Source organism: Palaemon carinicauda, chromosome 2 (genome assembly GCF_036898095.1).
Source record: "Palaemon carinicauda isolate YSFRI2023 chromosome 2, ASM3689809v2, whole genome shotgun sequence".
Lineage (NCBI taxonomy): Eukaryota > Metazoa > Arthropoda > Malacostraca > Decapoda > Palaemonidae > Palaemon > Palaemon carinicauda.
The window spans coordinates 158,313,237-158,336,707 of record NC_090726.1 but is presented as its reverse complement, the minus strand read 5'-3'; the positions used below and the strand labels follow the sequence as shown (position 1 = coordinate 158,336,707).

At 34.9% G+C, this 23,471-nt stretch overlaps 1 protein-coding gene across 1 annotated transcript in view; it reads right to left on the bottom strand.

Moving 5' to 3' along the window:
• Positions 1 to 23,471, bottom strand: part of LOC137620752 (uncharacterized) — a 43,673-nt gene continuing 20,202 nt past the window's right edge. The window contains exons 9-28 of the mRNA XM_068351146.1: positions 23,176 to 23,397; positions 22,477 to 22,692; positions 20,163 to 22,346; positions 19,803 to 20,027; positions 18,845 to 19,657; positions 18,510 to 18,731; positions 17,709 to 18,158; positions 17,329 to 17,570; positions 11,214 to 11,247; positions 7,970 to 8,341; positions 7,575 to 7,805; positions 6,222 to 7,460; positions 5,861 to 6,082; positions 5,258 to 5,473; positions 2,929 to 5,127; positions 2,573 to 2,797; positions 1,620 to 2,426; positions 1,285 to 1,506; positions 484 to 933; positions 1 to 345 (exon numbers count right to left, since the gene is read on the bottom strand). Coding sequence (XP_068207247.1) covers positions 103 to 345; positions 484 to 933; positions 1,285 to 1,506; positions 1,620 to 2,426; positions 2,573 to 2,797; positions 2,929 to 5,127; positions 5,258 to 5,473; positions 5,861 to 6,082; positions 6,222 to 7,460; positions 7,575 to 7,805; positions 7,970 to 8,341; positions 11,214 to 11,247; positions 17,329 to 17,570; positions 17,709 to 18,158; positions 18,510 to 18,731; positions 18,845 to 19,657; positions 19,803 to 20,027; positions 20,163 to 22,346; positions 22,477 to 22,692; positions 23,176 to 23,397 — 11,034 coding nt within the window. The 3' untranslated portion in view covers positions 1 to 102. The remainder of the gene's footprint in view (positions 346 to 483; positions 934 to 1,284; positions 1,507 to 1,619; positions 2,427 to 2,572; positions 2,798 to 2,928; positions 5,128 to 5,257; positions 5,474 to 5,860; positions 6,083 to 6,221; positions 7,461 to 7,574; positions 7,806 to 7,969; positions 8,342 to 11,213; positions 11,248 to 17,328; positions 17,571 to 17,708; positions 18,159 to 18,509; positions 18,732 to 18,844; positions 19,658 to 19,802; positions 20,028 to 20,162; positions 22,347 to 22,476; positions 22,693 to 23,175; positions 23,398 to 23,471) is intronic.

Below are 23,471 nucleotides of genomic sequence, written 5' to 3'. Positions count from 1 at the left end.
TAAGGATATTTGAAAAATGTATCATTTATTAATGAAAAATAAAGATATATTAACACTTGTTGAAAACGTGTACTCTTAGAATAAGGGTCGATCTGCATGCTGCTAGTCTCTCTGTACACCAATTCTCTTGGAAAAGTCGACAAATAGAACTCCGTCTGAAGACAGAGTAGCTGTTGCTTCAATGAAGTCAGTAGTTTGTGGAAGAGAAAAGGCTCTCTTGAAGGACTGAAGTGACGATGAAGAGGCATCTGTCTTCTCTACCTGCCCTTCTATCACAAGTTCTTTCTTATCGACTACATAAACCACAATTGACTCTTCAGAGAGGTTTGCTACATCCAGCACCACCTGTTGGGTTAGGACAGCAGAATATGTTGATTAATTCAGTGACTGTTGTGTTCAAATCCATTATTTTAGGAAATCTTGGTAATGGTTATTAGGTTTATTACTTTCACCAAAAAAGAAAATATTTGAACAATTTCTCACCTTATAGCTGTGGTGGTCTTCTTGAGCATGGAATGCCTGGTTTTCCAAGTTTGGATTCTGGTCTCTTAAGCAATGGTATGTCTCGATGTCACTTGCATTTTCACAATTCTGGTCGACAGTACATCTCATTAGAACCTTATTCAATGCTGTCTGGAAAAGAGTATGGACCTCGTGGAAGAAAGAATCGTGGAAGAAGAGTCCCCTTTTGGTGAATGGAAGAAGTCTGACATTAGCATAATAGGTTTCTAGGGTAGAAGCACCCGTAGCTTCACTTGACTCCTCCAATCTTGCAACATCCGAAACACTTTTGCAGTTTCTTCCTCCTTCGGATGTAATGATGAAGCCTTTGGACTGGATGAAGTTTGGGTCCCTATTAAGTGTTTGGGTAATGGCACTGACTTTCCTGACTTCATCTTGACTCAAAGACCTTCCAACACCACTTGACTGATTCTGTAAAGTAAAGAAAAGGAACAGTTGACTTAAAATTTTGTATTGGACATTTTGAATTGATATGATAGTAAGAGCAAAATACTTATTTGCGCATGGAATTAAATTAGTTGGCATAGATTAGTGAATGTCTTTGTCTTTCAAACATATAAATGATCAGAGTAATAAATAAACATTTGATAATTGTTAAATTTCCTATAATTCTTATATCCATTGAATAATGGAATATAATTTAAAATGGTTTTTATACAAGAATATTGTTGTATTTCGATTACAAAATCTGGATCATTGAACGTTTTATGTTGAAATATTTCATCATTGGTATACACAAGTTTTTTTTTTTATTTTACTAACCTTTTTAAGGAATGTGATTGCCAGAATGCCATCAGATGACATTCCACTGAAGCCTGATTCCACATCAATAGTAGAGGGTAATTCAAATCTTTGTGAAAAGTATTTCAAATGTTGTCCTTCTTCTTTGGTTAAGGAAGCCCATTCTATTACCACTTCCTTTTGTTCCTTGACTTTTATATCGATATGTGTCTTCTTTGTGTAGATGCCGACATCTAAGATGATCTGAAGACAGATTGAAAACAAAAGATTAGAGATTTTTACTAAAGAAAAGAGAGATAAGTTTTAAAATGCACAATCAAATGAACTGGGAAACGATTCACTGCATGAACACTTACCATGTAGTATTGTTCATCTTCTGCGAAAGTTGATATTCTTTCTTCATTACACTCAGCTGCTGGTCTAAGATTCTTAAAGTCTGTGTGTGCATCAGTTTCAGAAGAAAAATGTCCTGCTTTGGACGTCAACTCCCTAACTGGCCATGCAAAATGAAGACGAGCTCTGTCAAAGAATGTATCCTCACCGAAGAGTCCCTTTTCTTCAACATGTATTGAGATGCAGTTATTGGTGTATGGCATTTGTATGGTGCCATTTTTTACTGCAGGGAGGACTGACTTGAATGCAGATTGATTCTCAAAAATGCCAAGTGAAATAACATTTTCTAAAGACGAAATCACATCCTTTTTCTGCCTCATCATCTTTGAATTTGCATCATTATCTTTGCAACGGCCAATGTGATAATCATGATGAATTTCATGCTTTATGTTATTGGAAGATGTAAGATTTACACTTTCTTTTCCCTTTTGTCCACTACCCACTTCATAATGTTGATGAGCATCATCTGAAGAACAGCTTACTTCCATGAACTTATTGTGATCTCTTGACAAAGATTCTTGTTCTTCAGTCAATCCATTTCCTGTTGTAATGATCTGGTCTGTTAATGCTTGCATATCAGAAGAACAATATATATCTTCATCCTGATTAGATAAGGTGAGATTCCTGCCATTAAAATCAACGGGGTTTGAGGCTCCCTCCCAAGTGAGCTTCACTCTTTCCTCAACGTTGTGAGATTCCTTATCTTTCTCAGAGTTGTCAGTAAAGCAAACATCGTCTGAATTCTTTACTTGTAGAGCATCCAATAAGACCTGTGTCGGGGTAATACAAAAGAATTTTTATTTTGAAATGCATCTTAGTAATGTTATTGTAACATCGTATACATCTATGAATAGTTGTGTATTTTCAATATTACTAAAATCATTGTACATAAAAAAGTGGAAATTATTTCACTAACCTTTTTATTGAAGGTAATCGCAAGAATTCCGTCGGTAGAAAGTCCACAAATACCTGATTCCATCTCCAAGCCAGTAGGTATGTCGAAAGTTCTGTAACAGTCTTTTAAATGGTCAAGTTCACCGTTGTTGTTCATTACTGAAGAACATTTAACTGAAATTTTATTATCACTAAGTACTTCAACCTCTATTTCTTTCTGTAGATACGATCTGACATCTACGAACATCTGAAAAAAGTAAAGGAAAAATGTATTAATTGAATTTGTTTTTTTAAATTATGTTTTTTTCAGGAAATTAAAAGAAATCATACATAATTTTAAAAAACAGATTTTTTTTTATTAGATAAATGGATTCTTACCGTGTATTTATATTCGTCTTCTAAAGAAGTGACTATTTCGTTTTCTTGATCCTCCAGAAGGCAAATGATTCTTTTATTGACATCACCGCTAACGGAAGTAGAAGTTCCCTCGTGAATGGAAACGTTTTCCCCCTTTTGGAAATGAAGGTGAGCACTCTCGTAGAAAGTATCAACATCAAATGAGCCCTTTTTAATAACTTTCAGTGAGGTGCATTTGTTATTGTAAAGAAATGCATTGGTTTTGTCAGTTGAAGTGAAACTTTTTTGCAATTCTTGTTGATTAATCTTGAATGAAGTAGATGACCTCTCTGAAATGTCAGTGTCGTGTTCTGATACTTCTTTTACTGTTATATTCGCTGTATTTTTATTGATGTGAGTTTGTGGGTGAAAGTAACCATGTTCAGTTTGCTCATCCGTAGAATTTTCGTTGAACCCAACATCTTTGTTAGCTTTTGTATCTTTTTTCCAGACAGAGTAAGTATTATCTTTAGAATCAATTAACCTTACATCTGAGGTATCCTCTGATTCTTCTTCTAGGACAAGTTTGGTGAATGCCACATCTCTATTAGCATCTGATTGTTCCTCTGTGACGTCTTCAATGAATAACATTTCCTCGTTAGCCTCTAATTCTTGTTTCCAATGTGATTCTAGTTTGTCTTTAGAATTAGTGACCACAATATCTGTGTCAGTGTCTGATTCTTCGTGTATGACAGCTATGATGGACCCAACATCTCTCTTGGCAAGTGATTCATCCTTCGAGACAGATTCAAGTTTATCATAAGAATCAGTGAATCCTGTATGTGTATTAGCCTCTGATTTTTTCTTTATCGTAGGTTTGATAGACATAACATATATGTTAGCCTGTGACTCATCCGTGTGGACATAGGAGTGGTTATCTTTAGAACTAGTGAAGCATTTATATCTGTTGGCTTCTAATTCGTTCTCTAGGGCAGCGTCGATGGACCCCTCATATCTACTAGCCTCCAATTCTTGCATGCAGACAGATTTTTGCATGTCTTTAGAATTGGTGATACTAATATATGTGTCCGCCTCTGATTCTTCGTCTATGACAGCTTTGATGGACCCAACATCTCCCTTGGCAACTGATTTATTCTTCGAGACACATTCAAGCTTATCTTTAGAATCAGTGAACCCTGTATGTGTTTTAGCCTGTTCTTCTTTTACGGCAGCTTCGATAAACACGACATCTCTGTTAGCCTTTGATTCATCGTTCTTGACAGAGGAGTTATTATCTTGAGAACTGGTGAAGCATTCATATCTATTGGCTTCTGATTCATTCTCTAGGGCAGCATCGTTGGACGCCTCATATCTACTAGCCCCCACTTCTTGCTTCCAGACAGATTCTTGCATGGCTTTAGAATTGGTGACCCCAACATCTGTGTCCAGCTCTGATTCTTTGTCTGTGACAGCTTCAATGGACCTAACATCTCTCACGGCAAAGGATCCATCCTTCGAGACAGATTCAAGCTTATCTTTAGAGTCAGTGAACCCTGTATGTGTGTTAGCCTCTGATTCTTGTGTTTCAGCAGCTTCGATGAACATGACATCTCTGTTAGGCTGTGATTCAACCTTCTGGACTGAGAAGTGATTTTCTTTAGAACTGTTGAAGATTTTATATCTGTTGGCTTCTGATTCATTCTTTAGGGGAGCGTCGATGGACCCTTCATATCCACAAACCTCCAATTCTTGCTTCCAGACAGATTCTCGAATGTCTTTAGTATTGGTGACCACAATATCTGTGTTAGCCTCTGATTCTTCGTCTACGACAGCTTCGTTGGACCCAACATCTATCTTGGCAACTGATTCGTCCTTTGAGACAGATTCAAGATTATCTTTAGAATCAGTGACCCTTGTATGTGTGTTAACCTCTGTGTCTTCTTCAACGGCAGCTTCGGTGACCACGACATCTTTGTTATCCTGTGATTCATTCTTCTGGACAGAGGAGTTATTATCCTTAGAAGTGATGAACCCTTTATTCTTGTTAGCTTCTGATTCATTTTGTAAGACAGCTTTGATGGACCCCTCATATCTGTTAGTGTGCGATTCTTCCTTCCAATCCTTGTTGAGCATATCTCTTGAATTTAGTAACCTTGCATCATTCTCTCCTGATGATGGGGTCGCAGTTTTGAAATTTTTTGCTTGTGCCGGTGACTTTCCTTTTACATCTATTGATAGATTCTGTAAGGGAAAAAATAATAGCAATGTGAATTAATTTGAGATGTAAAGCTATTTATTAACTCAATATAGAAAAATTAGATTATTATGAGGTTGAAACACCCATGTTAGTAATTTCTTCATTGATTCTTACCTCTGAAATAGCAAGAGAAGCCTTCGAAGTCAATCCGTTCCCATAGCGTCCAGACATAACATCAATTGAAGATGCTTGATCGTTATCAGTTAAACGAAGCTCCATTTGTTTTTTACTTTCTTGTAGTAGACCGTTGACATTTTGTATTTTATTCACATTATCTACAGTCTTTGGGTCCTTATTACAAGGTCCGTTAGCTTTGATCTGTGGACAACTCTGAAAAAATAGTTTTAACCTAAGGGTAAAATTTGTACTTTCAAAAATGCTGATATATATATATATATATATATATATATATATATATGTATATGCATATATATATATATGTATATATATACACATATGTATATATACTGTACATATATATGTGTGTGTGTGTTTTATAAATGCACATATAACATATCTTTCTGCTTTGTTATTGAGATGATCTGGTCATTGTTACTTGAAAATACTTGGCTTTAGTGGAAAAATGTTGGAAATCAATATTTGTTAAGCTTCTCCATAAGGAATTGATAAGCATCAAATGTGTACCTTTCATATCTATATGACCTAAACACCAAATAATAACTGACACTCCATGACTTTCCCCCATAAATAGCTTACCTCTTTATTGATGGTGATCATAAGAAATCCATCAGAAGAGATAGAAGCGGAGGCAGATTCAACTGAAAATCCTTCCTGAAGAAGGAATGTTTTTGAAAAGTCCTTTTTATTTTGATGCTGCCTCTTCGTATGTGAGCGTTGGCCATCAATGCGTATTTCCTCTCCGTTCACTATGGAAACAGTTATGCTCTGTTCCATTAAGCCGAAGACGTCAACAACAAACTGCAAAGAAATAATTTAAGAGTAAAATATTTGCTGTTTCTAATTCTAGAAATACTTTATATTATTACATTGCAATATTGAAAATATTTCATTGTTTTAAGAAAGTTTCAGTTATATAGGAAAGAAATCTTAATTTTACCTTCAAACTTGAGTTTTCTTCTTGAGTTAAGGAGAGAAAATTACATTCTGTAGCATTATCCTCCTGGTATCTTCTGTATTGCGTTATTAAGTCGCCGTTTTCAGACAGCTTACTATTTTTGGACAGAATTTCTTCTAGGGTAGAGGTAACTGATCGTCTCATGGAAAAGAAAGTGGATTCTTCCAGAAAACTACCCTTCTTCACGATCCCTAGGTGAACAGATGACTGTAAGTTTGGTGACTGTGTCGTATCACCATGAGGAAAATGTTTAGTTTCCATCTCTGGCAATTGGTGTGAAGTTTCAGTAGCTGGGTTTTCATCATTAGATTTGGTCTTTTCTTGTGTTTCTTTACATTCATTCTCAGACATGAAACGTTGTTTACCTGTTAGCGCTGAACTTTCTTGTTCTGACATCATTTTCTGTTTTATAATATTGTTTAAATGAGTAGACCTATTTATGCTGCTGAGATTTGAAGGCAGGTCATTATATTTGGCGTCACAACTTAGTGTTTGAGTCTTGATGGTTAGATCCAGTTCGTCATTTCTGTGGCCAAGAATGCAATGTTGCATTGTTTCTACTCGTTGATCAATGTCTTTTTTATTGGAAAACTGACACACATCTGGCTGTGACCCAATGCAATTAGTAACGGATTCTACCATCCTTCTTGATGCAACATTACCATTAGTAGATCTTTGTTGATAATGAGAATCTTCATCATTGAAGGAAACCTTCTTAGTATCAGAACTATCGTTTGATACTTTTATTTGTCTTTCTGAAGAGTTTGCGGTATGATCGTCCTTTGATTCTTCCATCGTGATGGGAATGATGGTTTCCTTCACCTGTCTCTTTTCTCCTAAAGGACTCTGTGACAAGTAAGCTTTTGACTGATTGCAGCTGGTAGTGAGGGAACAGTCCTTTTCAAGATATTTTGTCTTATTTTCGGTCGATTTTTCTTCTCTGCTAACCCCCAATATGGAGCAATCTTTCATTTTTCTTAGAGTTTTTAGCTGTTCTTTTCTTGAAGTTATCAATTGGTCTTGTCCTATTGCTGATTCCAATGAACTTTGGCAAGAAATGTTTGAGCAGTTTCCAGTGGTTCTTACTGATGAATGGGCATTTTGTATGTCGATGACTTTACATTTCTGACCATTGTTATCGTTAATGTTGTCGATGATATTTAGTCTTCTATGTCGATTACTTTCCATCCCACAAATGTCAGAGTGTGTATCAGTGTTTGCCTGGGGAAGATGTTAGAGTATAAGTATTTAAAAGAATAATTATATGATAGTCTAAAAACACAAAATGAATATATTTCAATATCTTTAATCCTGAATAAAGAATCCTATACTAACTTTTGGAGGCATTGTAATAGTGAGGATGCCATCAGAAGATAAGGTGGCGGAGACAGCATCCCAAGTGACATTGTCTGGCAAAGAGAACTGATAATGGAAGTTTCTTGGAGAATGACAACAGTTTCTTATTGCCTTTCCTTCATCCTTTGATCCTTCAACGACGACAAACTTCTCTCCAGTAATTCTTACTTTGACATCCTTTAACTTGAGCTCACATATATTCATCATAACCTGTAAAGACAGAAATGATAAGGTATTTGCATATTTACAAAGTGTATGACTTGATGAAATTTCCAAAATATTATTATTTTGATTATAGAAATTGATTGAGATCCGGTTTCTTTTAACTACATTATTTGAAGAATTAGCAAGACAAAAACATTTAGATATCTGACCTCATAATCTCCGTTTTCTCTAACAACTGCAGCGAATTTGTTATCTTTCATTTTTGTGTTGGATGAAGATTCTGTTTGAGGTGTGAGTCGTTTATTGAGACTGGTTTCAGTCTGTAACCAGGTGTCATTGCTGTGTTTTGCGTCGTCCCAATCAGCCAAGCAACTTCTGAATTCGCTAAGGAAACTTTTTCTGGCGTTTTCGAAGAAAGTGTTGTCGGAAAATATATCTGGAAAATCGAAGTGAAGGGACGTATCCCAGTGTCCACTTGACCCTTGTCTGCAACCACTGATGTGTCCCATTTTTGAAGATGAGGAGGAAGATGCAGAAGAAGCCACTGAGTAAGAGTTAATTTCATGGACGGGCGCCATTTTTGGTTAGGAACTTTTGTTGTATTAGCTTTTTTCTTTGTAATATAATCTTTATTCGGAATGAATAGTAGGAAGGATTTAAGAACTTTGATCCCTGAACTCTTTGTAACTAACACTTATCGATGCTTTAGTTGTTTTGATCTAACACACTCAGTGATGCTTTATTTTTTGTGGCCCTACACTTATTGATGCTTCTTCGGTTGTGCTTGCACTGATACTGATGGCTCAGGCGTGTTCTTTCTTTTATATATCTGTGAAACTTGTTGACCAATGTGACGTGTCCTCTGCGTCAGCCATCTATTTCGGCTGAAGGCTTGAGTTCAGTGCCAAGGATTCTTGGCATCCTTCAGGAAGTTACTCCTTCCAAATACTCTTATGTCTAGATATAGATTTTTACCATTGAAATACATTTATCGATGTATTCAAATTTTATAATACCCTTTTTGTTGTGAAAAATCAGTCTCTTTATTAAGTATTTTTTTTAAAGTGTGTGTGTGTGCGTGTGTATGTGTATGTGTGTATTGATTTATACATAATATACACACACACACACACACACACACATATATATATATATATATATATATATATATATATATATATTTTATATATACATATATATGGGTATTTAGCTACTTGAAATACATATAAAAAATGAAGATTCTTCAGAGAAACTCCATACACACTTCATGATAGCTTTCCTGTCATTTAACTATAGTTTCCATACGTATCAATAACAGTTTTTCAAATGTTTTCTTCACTAAAAATTTAGAACGAATTGCTATTTTACTGTTTGTTGTGGTTATGTGAACTGACGTTTGTTAACGTGGTTTTTACTTTGGAAGGTTTCGAAACTAAGTGATTTTATACCTGGTTTTGGTATTAGAACGAAAATCGATTGAAAAAATACAATAGTTTGATATTAAAGGTTCACCACATTCAAAAAATCATTGTATAATAATACGATTTTGGACTTTCACTTATACTCCCCAAACAAGATTTTAATCGTATTTTTATTTATTAGTATAAAACGTGAGTTAATTTAGTTACTTGACAAAATAATCATCGATGTTACATTATTTTCTTGGAGCTATTAGTACAAAGGCTTTATTTTTTCTTTATATAAGAGTATTTTTTAATTTTTACTAAAAGTAATCTATGTATGGCAAGTACACTCTAAGCATAGCAAAACTTGTAGTTGTTTTGATTACATTATTAAAACAACATATTTACCAATATTTTTTTTTCTTTTTTTTTGTCATTTTGTGTTATCAAAAAATATTGATTAGCAATATGGTTGTCAAATGGAAGTATAACAATTATTACATTTTAAATGTCAAAGTAATTTTAGTTATATCGGCAAAGACCCTAAACGTAGAATCTTAATCTTACTATTATATCAAAACGTTGTTTACGCCTAAGAAAATAAAGAATTACAAACCTCATAATGTGGTGTTTTTGAAAAAAAAAAAAAATATTACTTTGACCATGAAAAATTCATGAAATATACTGAAAACTATAAGACGTGAGTTAATGAGCAATGTTAATCATTTTGCTAAATTCTAACTATTTTCAAACAGTAGTCGTAATCGTAAGATATCACAAATGCGAACTGAGTTATAATGAAATCTATGTTTAGTTTTCTGCGGACACCAGCAAATGCTAAAGAATGCCAATTACTTGGCACTAGACGTCAGTTCAAAGGGAAAAGTAGCCAGCTGACGTGGCAATTTCGTCACATTGGTCAAGGGTTTTGGCATATATACACACACACATATATATATATATATATATATATATATATATATATATATATATATATATATATATATATATATATATATGTGTGTGTGTGTGTGTGTGTGTATATATATATATATCTATATATATGTGTATATATATATATATATATATATATATACATATATATATATATACATATATATATATATATATATATATATATATATATATATATATATGCATATATACTCCTTTCTGGAGGTGAGTACCTTAAGATGGTGAAAAGCTTAACGCCAGACAGAGTTCACATGTCTGAAGCCTTTTTCCTAAGACCAGCAATCGAAGTTTTCATTATGTCCAAGACGATTTTAACATTCCAAAGAGGGATTTTTAATAAAATAAAAAATGAATAATAACACAGAATGACTCCTTTCATAAAATCAACATTTACTCAGAGGCTTCTTCTATGTCATCTTAAAAGATGGGAAACATCAGTGATTGGAGAAGAGGGTCTTGTGAACACTGGGATACATTCCCTCCCTTCGCTTAGACAGAAATATCATTCGACGACGCTTTTATTTTATCTTATAAAAGGCGTAAAATACCTCCAATCTCAAATAAGAGCCTAAGCTAAACAAACCGCTTCTATAAACGTTTCAGGGTTTATTTTAATGCTATTTGTGAAGAGTATAACTTTTGGATGGAGAACATTGAGTAAACGTAACGAGTAATTGAGTATCCACATGTGTTGCGGTTAAGTTCATCCAAGAAAATGAGAAGGAAGTACCCATGTCACATATTTATATCATCAGAAGCAAGAACCTTACAATGGTCGTGTACACTATGAGGGTGATAATGGTGCAAAAGAAATTGCATAAAAAATTGTAAAGCAAGGAAAAGATGTGCATAAGACTGGAAATTTTTCATTTTGCTTAGACTTAAAAAAAATTTGTTGAAAAGGAAACTGGCGAGACTCACGCTGACATTATTCTGAACCATGAAAAGTGACTTTTTGATGAGGATTCTTTCCTTCAAATGACTCGTCTTTACTCTGTATAGGGAGAAAAACTGTCCAAGTTCATCCATCATGTTTTTTCTTAGTGCGGGATAGATTGACAGTAAGAAACTTTACCTGCTGGAGCAAAGTGATGACGACAGAATTGATACTTTTGCAGAGAATGAACAATATTACATGGTAAGTTTGATTTAAAAGGATTATTATTATTAGAAATTATTACCCAGTAGTCTTTAAATATGGAAATCTTCATAACCGCGTCTATAAAATACTCTCTTAGATCTTTCCTGATATTTAGTTGTCAGTGTTGGTTGATTCGTTACTGTAAATGAATCGATTAAGCCAATACCTTTATTTTTCACCACTTTCAGATCATCTTAGATGTCAGCATCTACACATAGAATTTCTAAATCGGGTTAAAAGTTATTTACGAAAGGATTTGTTAATAAAATGCACATCTTTAGCAAATGATGCCGGGAATGAAAATGCAAAGTTCGTTTCTAAGAGATTTGACTTGTTTTATGGATATTGGTGTGGATTCAGGTTTCAGTGGAATCTTCTTAGATGACATTCTTACAGTAATATTTTTTAAAAAGGTTAGCATACACAATATAATTCAACACATTTTATTTGAGGTAAATATCAAATATGAATGTGGCCATGACATTTTTCCCCTCGTAAATCACCCCCTCATAAGGGGAAAGGCTTTAATGTATCTAATTATTCAAGAATGTGATGGATAAAAATCCCATTAAGAAAACATTTCCATTTGAAATAAAATAGAAATCTAATCAGTTTATTTAAATAAAATATCAAGTAGATGGCTGGAAAATCAATACACAGGTTTTAAACAACTCTCACAAGTACCAAAACTTCACTGCAATCTGAGAAAAATTCTGTAGGTATTCCGGTTATTGGCAACAGGGATGAATCAAGACAAGTAATCTCCAAGTAATTCTATGTTGATTCAAATATCCACCCCCCCCCCACCCCCCCTCCCCCCCCCCATGAAAAGAGAAACGCTAATGTGTAGAATGATGTTGTGGTGTTGATTTATGACCAAGATCATCCCAATACGTTAAGCAGAACGAGAGTTATGTGGATTTTTTTTTTACATCAAATGTTGTCATTGGATATGATGCAATACTTTCAAATTAGGATAGTTTCAGTATAGCAAAAAAAAAAAAAAATGTCTGAGAGAAAAGAAATGATTATATTTCAGCAAGAGCTTTAACAAAAATAGAATTTTGATGACTGAGATAAATACAGATTAAATCTTAGATTAATAGATGAACACGGAAAATTGGTATCTTTTGAGAATGCAGGTTGGCCAGGGTACCAGACACCTGTTGAAGTACTAAAGCTAAAGAGTTATTGTATCCTTTGACTGACGTGATAGTAATACTTTGTATCCCTCTATATGGTTACGGTTTTTTTCTTTGCCTACACATACACCGAATAATCTGGGATATTTTTTACACATTCTTGTCTCTCCTCATACACCAGACAACACCGAGATTACTACAATTCTTTTTCGCTCAAAGGCTAATTACTGAACTCTAATGGTTCAGTGCCTACTTTCTTCCTGGTGAAGGTAGAAGAAACTCTGTAACTATGGTAAGCAGCTCTTTTAGGAGGACACTCCAAAATCAAACCATTGTTCTCTAGTGTTTGGTAGTTACCATGGTCTTCCACTGTCTTGGGTTAGATTTCTCATTCTTGAGGGTACACTTGAGGACACTATTTTTTTTTTTTTTTTTTTTTAATGGTGTGTTGGGCAGGCTTATGAGAAGGGCCAGGGTTGCCTGGTGGCGTATCAAGAGGTTGTCTTTTCCCTATCTGTTTCTTTTTCTTTTCAAAACCGTCCTTACTGTCCTACCTTCAATTGAAGTGGCTATCCTGGAAGGTATTTAGCCTTGCATAATGTATCGGCTCCGCTTGTTGACCAGTTTTTCCGATTTTTTTTTCTATAATTTTTGGGTTTGATCAATCACTTTATATTTTCCTAAAGTAGTTTGTTTTTGGTATCACTCTTCTTACTTTAATCGTTAAGTATGATGTATCTTGTTTATTACCATTAATTCTTATGCTGTCTGGAGACATTGAGCGAAATCCGGAACGATTGTGTCCTAGAGTTTGTCAATGTCATGAACTGTATTGAGGTATTCGTGGTCTTCATGCAATTATTCAAGACCTTACAGTTGCGTCCAGAAAGTATGATATTCTTTTGTGCTTAGAAACATTGGTTTCTAATATGGGGCATTCATCTGAGCTCCCTGTAACTGGTTTCAAAAAGCCAATAATTTTGAAACGGGATGCCTTTCCTAGGGCCAAGGGAATGGTGATGTATATGACAGATTACTAAGCTTCTCATAAGTCCTGCTATGAATGTGGATATTATGAGATTCAGGTAATAAGAGTTTGTGGCAGGCATAACGACTTCTATTTGTGTTCGATCTAACGGAATCCAGACATGGATGGTTCTGTCTTTGATTGTCTTCTTCCCATTTTGGCTAAGATACAAGAAGATGATAGAAAGGCCTCTTTTGTCTTTGTTGGTGATTTCAATGCTCACCATAAGGAGTGGTTAAATTCTGTTTCTCCTACCGATCGCCATGGGTTAAGAGCTTTAGACTTTGTCTCTGAATCAGGTTGTGACCATATCATAAGTGAAGCTACTCACAGGTCTGGTAACTCCCTGGACCTCGCATAAACCGACTCCCCTGTCATTATAACAAGTAAGGTTGGTTTTCTAGTTGGGACATTTGATCATGCCTTGATTTCATTAGTAGTGAAGACTGAGCAGCCTGTCCCTGATGTATCGTACTCATGTAAGAGTTATATGAAATCTCCAGCCAACTCGAATGTGATTTTGCATGATTTTTTGGGGCTTGTATTGGTCGCAGTTGTATGGTAGTGTTGAACCTGTTGTCGTTTTGAATGAGAATCTAGTCAACATAATTGATAGACGTATCCCTTCTCGTGTGGTAAGATACCAAGTGAAGGACAAACCCTGGTTCAATGGTGATTGTAGAAGTAAGGGGGCTATCATCTTTGGAAAGGTAACAGATAAGATTTGACTTAGCATAACTATACACAGCTTAGAGCTTTTGCTCAGAGTTTATGCTTCAACTGAAAAGGAATACAATTTAACAATAAAAGAAACCCTTTCTGGTACAAGCAAGGAATATAAGTGGTGAACTACTCGTAAATCTGCACTATTTGGTGTAGATGCAAAGCAACAGTTTCACCTTTACCTAAACGAAATGGCTCTCTCACTCACTGTCCAAAGGGATAGGCAACCCTTTTGGCTGATGTGTTTGACAGTAACCAGATGTAATGAAAACTTGATCTTCCTCATTCCTGTTTTCTTTTGACTAAACTAAGTAGTTTAGCTTCTTGATCACGTGAAATTAAAGCTCTTTTGAGGGACCTTGATGCTCATGGATGTATTGACCCAAATGGCATTTTTCTTTCATTTCTATAAAGACTGCAGATTTCTTAGCTCCAAAGTTATCTGTTATTTTGCACAAGTTAGAAAGAATAGGAACTTTTAGCACTTGTTGGAGAATGGGTAATGTTACTCCAATATGTAAATGTATTTGTTGTAGCACAAGGCCAACTGATTACTGCCAAATTTTCACAACTTCCGTATTATTTAACGTTTTTGACCGTCTTTTTGCAAAATGTCTTAATAGGTTTGCCGAAGAAAATCATGTCTTCCCTGGTTTCCAATTTGGTTTTCGTAAAGGCCTTGGAGCGTGTGATGCCCATATTACAACCTCCAATGCTGTACAGAAATCCCTTGATTGTGGTTAGGAAGTTCGTATGATTGGCCTTGATTTTAGTGCTGCCTTTGACTATGTTAATCATAATGCCCTTGTATTCGAACTCATGCAGTTGGGAGTGTATGGGTCGTTTCTTAGCATCATTATTGAATTTTTAAGTATTAAATCGTAGAGAGTTGTTGATGGACACCATAGTGAGTATAGGAATGTGATATCTGGTGTGCCTCAGGGTAGTGTTTTTGGCCCATTACTTTTCATACTATATCCCTTAATAGAGATCTAGCTAAACTTTGTGTAAATTATGGGGCATGAAGTTGAATCCTAACAAACCTCAAAGTATGATTGTAAATAGGTCAAGGACAGTGGCTCCTCAACATCCAGATCTCAGCATTGATAATGATTTTTTAACTCTGTATGACTTTTAAAATTTTAGGTGTGGTTGTCGACAGAAAATTTACTTTTGAGAAACCTATTAGGTCGTCTTTTTCAATTGCACAAAAAATTGGCTTATTGAGAAGGTCTTTTAAGATTTTCGGTGATCAATCTGGTTTGAATTTCATTCTACCTTGTTTCAAGTATTGTTCTCCTGTCTGGTCTTCAGTTGCTAATTCTCATCTTAATTTGTTGGACAGGAACTTACCGTCTATTAAATTTCTTATTCCTGATCTAGATATTAATATCAGGCTCCATCGTTCAATTAGTTCGTTATGCATGTTGCATAAGATTTTTCATAATTCTGATCATCCTTTACATTCACATTTTCCCGGACAGTTCCATCCTGTTCGTAATACTAGGCATGCAGTTAATTCTAATAGTCAGGCGTTCTCCATCGTGTAGCTAATACTGCACAGTATTCTAGAAGTTTTATTCCATCTGTGACCAAGTTGTGGAATGATCTTCCTAATTGGGTAGTTTAATCGGTAGAACTTCAAAAGTTAAAAGTTGCAGTAAATGTTTTTATGTTGAACAGGCTGACATAAGTCATTTTAGTTTATATATGACATACCTGTTTTGATGTTATAACTGTTTTTAAAATATTTTATTGTTAATCTTTTCTCAAATCGTTTATATATTTCCTTATTTCCTTTCTCACTGGGCTATTTTTCCCTATTGGAGCGCTTGTTCTTGTAGCATCTTGCTTTTCCAACTAGTTTTGTAGCTTGGCTAATAATAATGATAAAGTAGGCCAAGGAAAGTGGCTCCTCAACATCCGGATCTCAGCATTGATAATGTTTCTTTAACTTTGTATGAATCTTTTAAAAGTTTAGTTGTGATTCTCGACAGCAAATTTACTATCGAGAAACACATTAGGTGTGTGTCTTCTTCAGTGGCACAAAGAATGGCTTTTAAGATTTTTGGTGATCAGTCTATCCTGAAGAAGTGATTTAATATTTTCATTCTACCTTGTTTCGAGTATTATTCTACAGTCTGGTCTCCAGCTGCTGATTCTCATCTTAATTCGTTGGACAGGAACTTACGGTGTACTAAATTTCTCATTCCTGATCTAAATATTAATCTCTGGCACCGTCATTCAATTACACTGTAGTTCATTATGCTTGTTGCATAAGATTTTTTATGATTCTGACCATCCTTTAAATTTAGGTCTTCCTGGACAGTTCCAGCTTGTTCGTAATACTAGGCATGCAGTTAATTCTAATAGACAGGCCTTCTCCATCATGAGACTCAATACTACACAGTACTCTAGAAGTTTTATTCCAGCTGTGACCAAGTTGTGGAATGATCTTCCTAATCGAGTAGTTTAATCGGTAGAACTTCAAAAGTTCAAATTTGCAGCAAATGTTATGTTGAACAGGCTTAGTACTATAAGTCCTTTTAAAACTTATATATAAATATCTATTTTAATCTCGTAAGTGTTTTTAAAATATTTTGTTTTAATTGTTCGTAACATTTTATATCGTTTATTTATTTTCTTATTTCCTTTCCTCACTGGGCCATTTTTTGCTTTTGGAGCCCTTGGGATGGTAACATCTTGCTTTTCCAACTAGGGTTGGAGCTTGGCTAGTAATAATAATAATAATAATAATAATGATAATATAGAGAAGCAGCTTTGAACGTTGCAAGAATATTTATATGGCATTCAATATTTTCAATCCTTCAATTTCCCTTTCAGTAACTTTGTATTGGTTATTTCGAAAAGAATATGTATTAAATATGCACAATCATTTTCACTTTCTATATCAGGACCTAAAAGGATGTCATGTGAATCATTGTGTGTGTATTTTGCGATTAGCGATTTTCTGTAACTCAGCTTCAACACTCAGTCTCTTAGAAACAGGGATGGAAGAAAACTCTAGATGAAAATAATTTTTATATTAGAAAATTAATATTTGAAAAATGTATTATTTATGAATGAAAAATAAAGACATAATAACTCTCTTGTTGAAAACGTTTACTCTAAGAATAATGGTCGATCTGCATGCTGCTAGTCTCTCTGTACACCAATTCTCTTGGAAAAGTCGACAAATAGAACTCCGTCTGAGGACAGAGTAGCTGTTGCTTCAATGAAGTCAGTAGTTTGTGGAAGAGAAAAGGCTCTCTTGAAGGACTGAAGTGACGATGAAGAGGTATCTGTCTTCTCTACCTGCCCCTCTATCACAAGTTGTTTCTTATCGACTACATAAACCACAATTGACTCTTCAGAGAGGTTTGCTACATCCAGCACCACCTGTTGGGTTAGAACAGCAGAATATGTTGAATAATTCAGTGACTGTTGTGTTCAAATCCATTATTTTAGGAAATCTTGGTAATGGTTATTAGGTTTATTACTTTCACCAAAAAAGAAAATATTTGAACAATTTCTCACCTTATAGCTGTGGTGGTCTTCTTGAGCATGGAATGCCTGGTTTTCCAAGTTTGGATTCTGGTCTCTTAAGCAATGGTATGTCTCGATGTCACTTGCATTTTCACAATTCTGGTCGACAGTACGTCTCATTAGAACCTTATTCAATGCTGTCTGGAAAAGAGTATGGACCTCGTGGAAGAAAGAATCGTGGAAGAAGAGTCCCCTTTTAGTGAATGGAAGAAGTCTGACTTTAGCAAAACAGCTTTCTAGGGTAGAAGTACTCGTGGCTTCACTTGACTCTTCCCATCTTGCAACATCCGAAACACTTCTGCAGTTTCTTCCTCCTTCGGATGTAATGATAAAGCCTTTGGACTGGATGAAGTTTGGGTCCCTATTAAGTGTTTGGGTAAGGGCACTGACTTTCCCGACTTCATCTTGACTCAAAGACCTTTCAACACTACTTGACTGATTCTGTAAAGTAAAGAAAAGGAACAGTTGACTTAAAATTTTATATTTGACTTTTTGAATTGATATGATAATAAGAGCAAAATACTTATTTGCGCATGGAATTAAATTAGTTGGCATAGATTAGTGAATGTCTTTGTCTTTCAAACATATAAATGATCAGAGTAATAAATAAACATTTGATAATTGTTAAATTTCCTATAATTCTTATATCCATTGAATAATGGAATATAATTTAAAATGGTTTCTATACAAGAATATTGTTGTATTTCGATTACAAAATCTGGATCATTGAACGTTTTATGTTGAAATATTTCATCATTGGTATACACAAGTTTTTTTTTTTATTTTACTAACCTTTTTAAGGAATGTGATTGCCAGAATGCCATCAGATGACATTCCACTAAAGCCTGATTCCACATCAATAGTAGAGGGTAATTCAAATCTTTGTGAAAAGTATTTCAAATGTTGTCCTTCTTCTTTGGTTAAGGAAGCCCATTCTATTACCACTTCCTTTTGTTCCTTGACTTTTATATCGATATGTGTCTTCTTTGTGTAGATGCCGACATCTAAGATGATCTGAAGACAGATTGACAACAAAAAATTAGAGATTTTTACTAAAGAAAAGAGAGATAAGTTTTAAAATGCACAATCAAATGAACTGGGAAACGATTCACTGCATGAACACTTACCATGTAGTATTGTTCATCTTCTGCGAAAGTTGATATTCTTTCTTCATTACACTCAGCTGCTGGTCTAAGATTCTTAAAGTCTGTGTGTGCATCAATTTCAGAAGAAAAATGTCCTGCTTTGGACGTCAACTCCCTAACTGGCAATGCAAAATGAAGACGAGCTCTGTCAAAGAATGTATCCTCACCGAAGAGTCCCTTTTCTTCAACATGTATTGAGATGCAGTTATCGGTGTATGGCATTTGCATGGTGCCATTTTTTACTGCAGGGAGGACTGACTTGAATGCAGATTGATTCTCAAAAATGTCAAGTGAAATAACATTTTCGAAAGACGAAATCACATCCTTTTTCTGCCTCATCATCTTTGAATTTTCATTTGCATCATTATCTTTGCAACGGTCAATGTGGTAATCATGATGAATTTCATGCTTTATGTTATTGGAAGATGTAAGATTTACACTTTCTTTTCCCTTTTGTCCACTACCCACTTCATAATGTTGATGAGCATCATCTGAAGAACAGCTTACTTCCATGAACTTATTGTGATCTCTTGACAAAGATTCTTGTTCTTCAGTCAATCCATTTCCTGTAGTAATGACCTGGTCTGTTAATGCTTGTATATCAGAAGAACAATATATATCTTCATCTTGATTAGATAAGGTGAGATTCCTGCCATTAAAATCAACGGGGTTTGAGGCTCCCTCCCAAGTGAGCTTTACTCTTTCCTCAACGTTGTGAGATTCCTTATCTTTCTCAGAATTGTCAGTAAAGCAAACTTCGTCTGAATTCTTTACTTGTAGAGCTTCCAATAAGACCTGTGTCGGGTAATACAAAAGAATTTTTATTTTGAAATGCATCTTCGTAATGTTATTGTAACATCGTATACATCTATGAATAGTTGTGTATTTTCAATATTACTAAAATCATTGTACATAAAAAAGTGGAAATTATTTTACTAACCTTTTTATTGAGGGTAATCGCAAGAATTCCGTCGGTAGAAAGTCCACAAATACCTGATTCCATCTCCAAGCCAGTAGGTATGTCGAAGGTTCTGTAACAGTCTTTTAAATGGTCAAGTTCACCGTCGTTGTTCATTACTGAAGAACATTTGACTAAAATTTTATTATCACTAAGTACTTCAACCTCTATTTCTTTCTGTAAATACGATCTGACATCTACGAACATCTGAAAAAAGTAATGGAAAGATGTATTAATTGAATTTATTTTTTAAAATTATGTTTTTTTTTCCGGAAATTAAAAAAAAAATCATACATAATTTTCAAAATCAGATTGTTTTTGATTAGATAAATGGATTCTTACCGTGTATTTATATTCGTCTTCTAATGAAGTGACTATTTTGTTTTCTTGATCCTCCAGAAGGCAAATGATTCTTTTATTGACATCACCGCTAACGGAAGTAGAAGTTCCCTCGTGAATGGAAACGTTTTCCCCCTTTTGGAAATGAAGGCGAGCACTCTCGTAGAAAGTATCAACATCAAATGAGCCCTTTTTAATAACTTTCAGTGAGGTGCATTTGTTATTGTAAAGAAATGCATTGGTTTTGTCAGTTGAAGTGAAACTTTTTTGCAATTCTTGTTGATTAATCTTGAATGAAGTAGATGACCTCTCTGAAATGTCAGTGTCGTGTTCTGATACTTCTTTTACTGTTATATTCGCTGTATTTTTATTGATGTGAGTTTGTGGGTGAAAGTAACCATGTTCAGTTTGCTCATCCGTAGAATTTTCGTTGAACCCAACATCTTTGTTAGCTTTTGTATCTTTCTTCCAGACAGAGTAAGTGTTATCTTTAGAATCAATTAACCTTACATCTGAGGTATCCTCTGATTCTTCTTCTAGGACAAGTTTGGTGAATGCCACATCTCTATTAGCATCTGATTGTTCCTCTTGGACATCTTCAATGAATAAAATTTCCTCGTTAGCCTCTAATTCTTGCTTCCAATCTGATTCTAGTTTGTCTTTAGAATTAGTGACCACAATATCTGTGTCAGTGTCTGATTCTTCGTGTATGACAGCTATGATGGACCCAACATCTGTCTTGACAAGTGATTCATCCTTCGAGACAGATTCAAGTTTATCATAAGAATCAGTGAATCCTGTATGTGTATTAGCCTCTGATTTTTCCTTTATCGCAGGTTTGATAGACATAACATATATGTTAGCCTGTGACTCATCGTTGTGGACATAGGAGTGATTATCTTTAGAACTAGTGTTGGCTTCTAATTGGTTCTCTAGGGCAGCGTCGATGGACCCCTCATATCTACTAGCCTCCAATTCTTGCATGCAGACAGATTTTTGCATGTCTTTAGAATTGGTGACACCAATATATGTGTCCGCCTCTGATTCTTCGTCTATGACAGCTTTGATGGACCCAACATCTCCCTTGGCAACTGATTTATTCTTCGAGACACATTCAAGCTTATCTTTAGAATCAGTGAACCCTGTGTGTGTTTTAGCCTGTTCTTCTTTTACGGCAGCTTCGATAAACACGACATCTCTGTTAGCCTTCGATTCATCGTTCTTGACAGAGGAGTGATTATCTTGAAAACTGGTGAAGCATTCATATCTGTTGGCTTCTGATTCATTCTCTAGGGCAGCGTCGTTGGACGCCTCATATCTACTAGCTCCCACTTCTTGCTTCCAGACAGATTCTTGCATGGCTTTAGAATTGGTGACCCCAACATCTGTGTCCAGCTCTGATTCTTTGTCTGTGACAGCTTCAATGGACCTAACATCTCTCACGGCAAAGGATTCATCCTTCGAGACAGATTCAAGCTTATCTTTAGAGTCAGTGAACCCTGTATGTGTGTTAGCCTCTGATTCTTCTTTTTCAGCAGCTTCGATGAACATGACATCTCTGTTAGGCTGTGATTCAACCTTCTGGACTGAGAAGTGATTTTCTTTAGAACTGTTGAAGATTTTATATCTGTTGGCTTCTGATTCATTCTTCAGGGGAGCGTCGATGGACCCTTCATATCCGCAAGCCTCCAATTCTTGCTTCCAGACAGATTCTCGAATCTCTTTAGTATTGGTGACCACAAAATCTGTGTTAGCCTCTGATTCTTCGTCTACGACAGCTTCGTTGGACCCAACATCTATCTTGGCAACTGATTCGTTCTTTGAGACAGATTCAAGATTATCTTTAGAATCAGTGAACCTTGTATGTGTGTTAACCTCTGTGTCTTCTTTAACGGCAGCTTTGGTGACCACGACATCTTTGTTATCCTGTGATTCATTCTTCTGGACAGAGGAGTTATTATCCTTAGAAGTGATGAACCCTTTATCTCTGTTAGCTTCTGATTCATTTTGTAAGACAGCTTTGATGGACCCCTCATATCTGTTAGTGTGTGATTCTTCCTTCCAATCCTTGTTGAGCATATCTCTTGAATTTAGTAACCTTGCATCATTCTCTCCTGATGATGGGGTCGCAGTTTTGAAATTTTTTGCTTGTGCCGGTGACTTTCCTTTTACATCTATTGATAGATTCTGTAAGGGAAAAAATAATAGCAATGTGAATTAATTTGAGATGTAAAGCTATTTATTAACTCAATATAAAAAAATTAGATTATTATGAGGTTGAACCACCCATGTTAGTAATTTCTTCATTGATTCTTACCTCTGAAATAGCAAGAGAAGCCTTCGAAGTCAATCCGTTCCCATAGCGTCCAGACATAACATCAATTGAAGATGCTTGATCGTTATCAGTTAAACGAAGCTCCATTTGTTTTTGACTTTCTTGTAGTAGACCGTTGACATTTTGTATTTTATTCACATTGTCTACAGTCTTTGGGTCCTCATTACAAGGTTCGTCAGCGTTGATCTGTGGACAACTCTGAAAAAATAGTTTTAACATAAGGGTAAAATCTGTACTTTCAAAAATGCTGATATATATATATATATATATATATATATATATATATATATATATATATAAAATATATATATATATATATATATATAAATATATATACATATATACCTAAATATGTATATATATATATATGTATGTATATATATATATATATATATATATATATATATATATATATATATACACCTATGTATATATACATATATATATGTGTGTGTGTTTTATAAATGCATATATAACATGTCTTTCTGCTTTGTTATTGAGATGATCTGGTCATTGTTACTTAAAGATACTTGGCTTTAGTGGAAAAATGTTGGAAATCAATATTTGTTAAGCTTCTCCATAAGGAATTGATAAGCATCAAATGTGTACCTTTCATATATATATGACTTAAACACCAAATAATAACTGACACTTGAAGACTTTCCCCTATAAATAGCTTACCTCTTTATTGATGGTGATCATAAGAAATCCATCAGAAGAGATAGAAGCGGAGGCAGATTCAACTGAAAATCCTTCCTGAAGAAGGAATGTTTTTGAAAAGTCCTTTTTATTTTGATGCTGCCTCTTCGTATGTGAGCGTTGGCCATCAATGCGTATTTCCTTTCCGTTCACTATGGAAACAGTTATGCTCTGTTCCATTAAGCCGAGGACGTCAACAACAAACTGCAAAGAAATGATTTAAGAGTAAAATATTTACTGTGTCTAATTCTAGAAATACTTAATATTATTGCATTGCA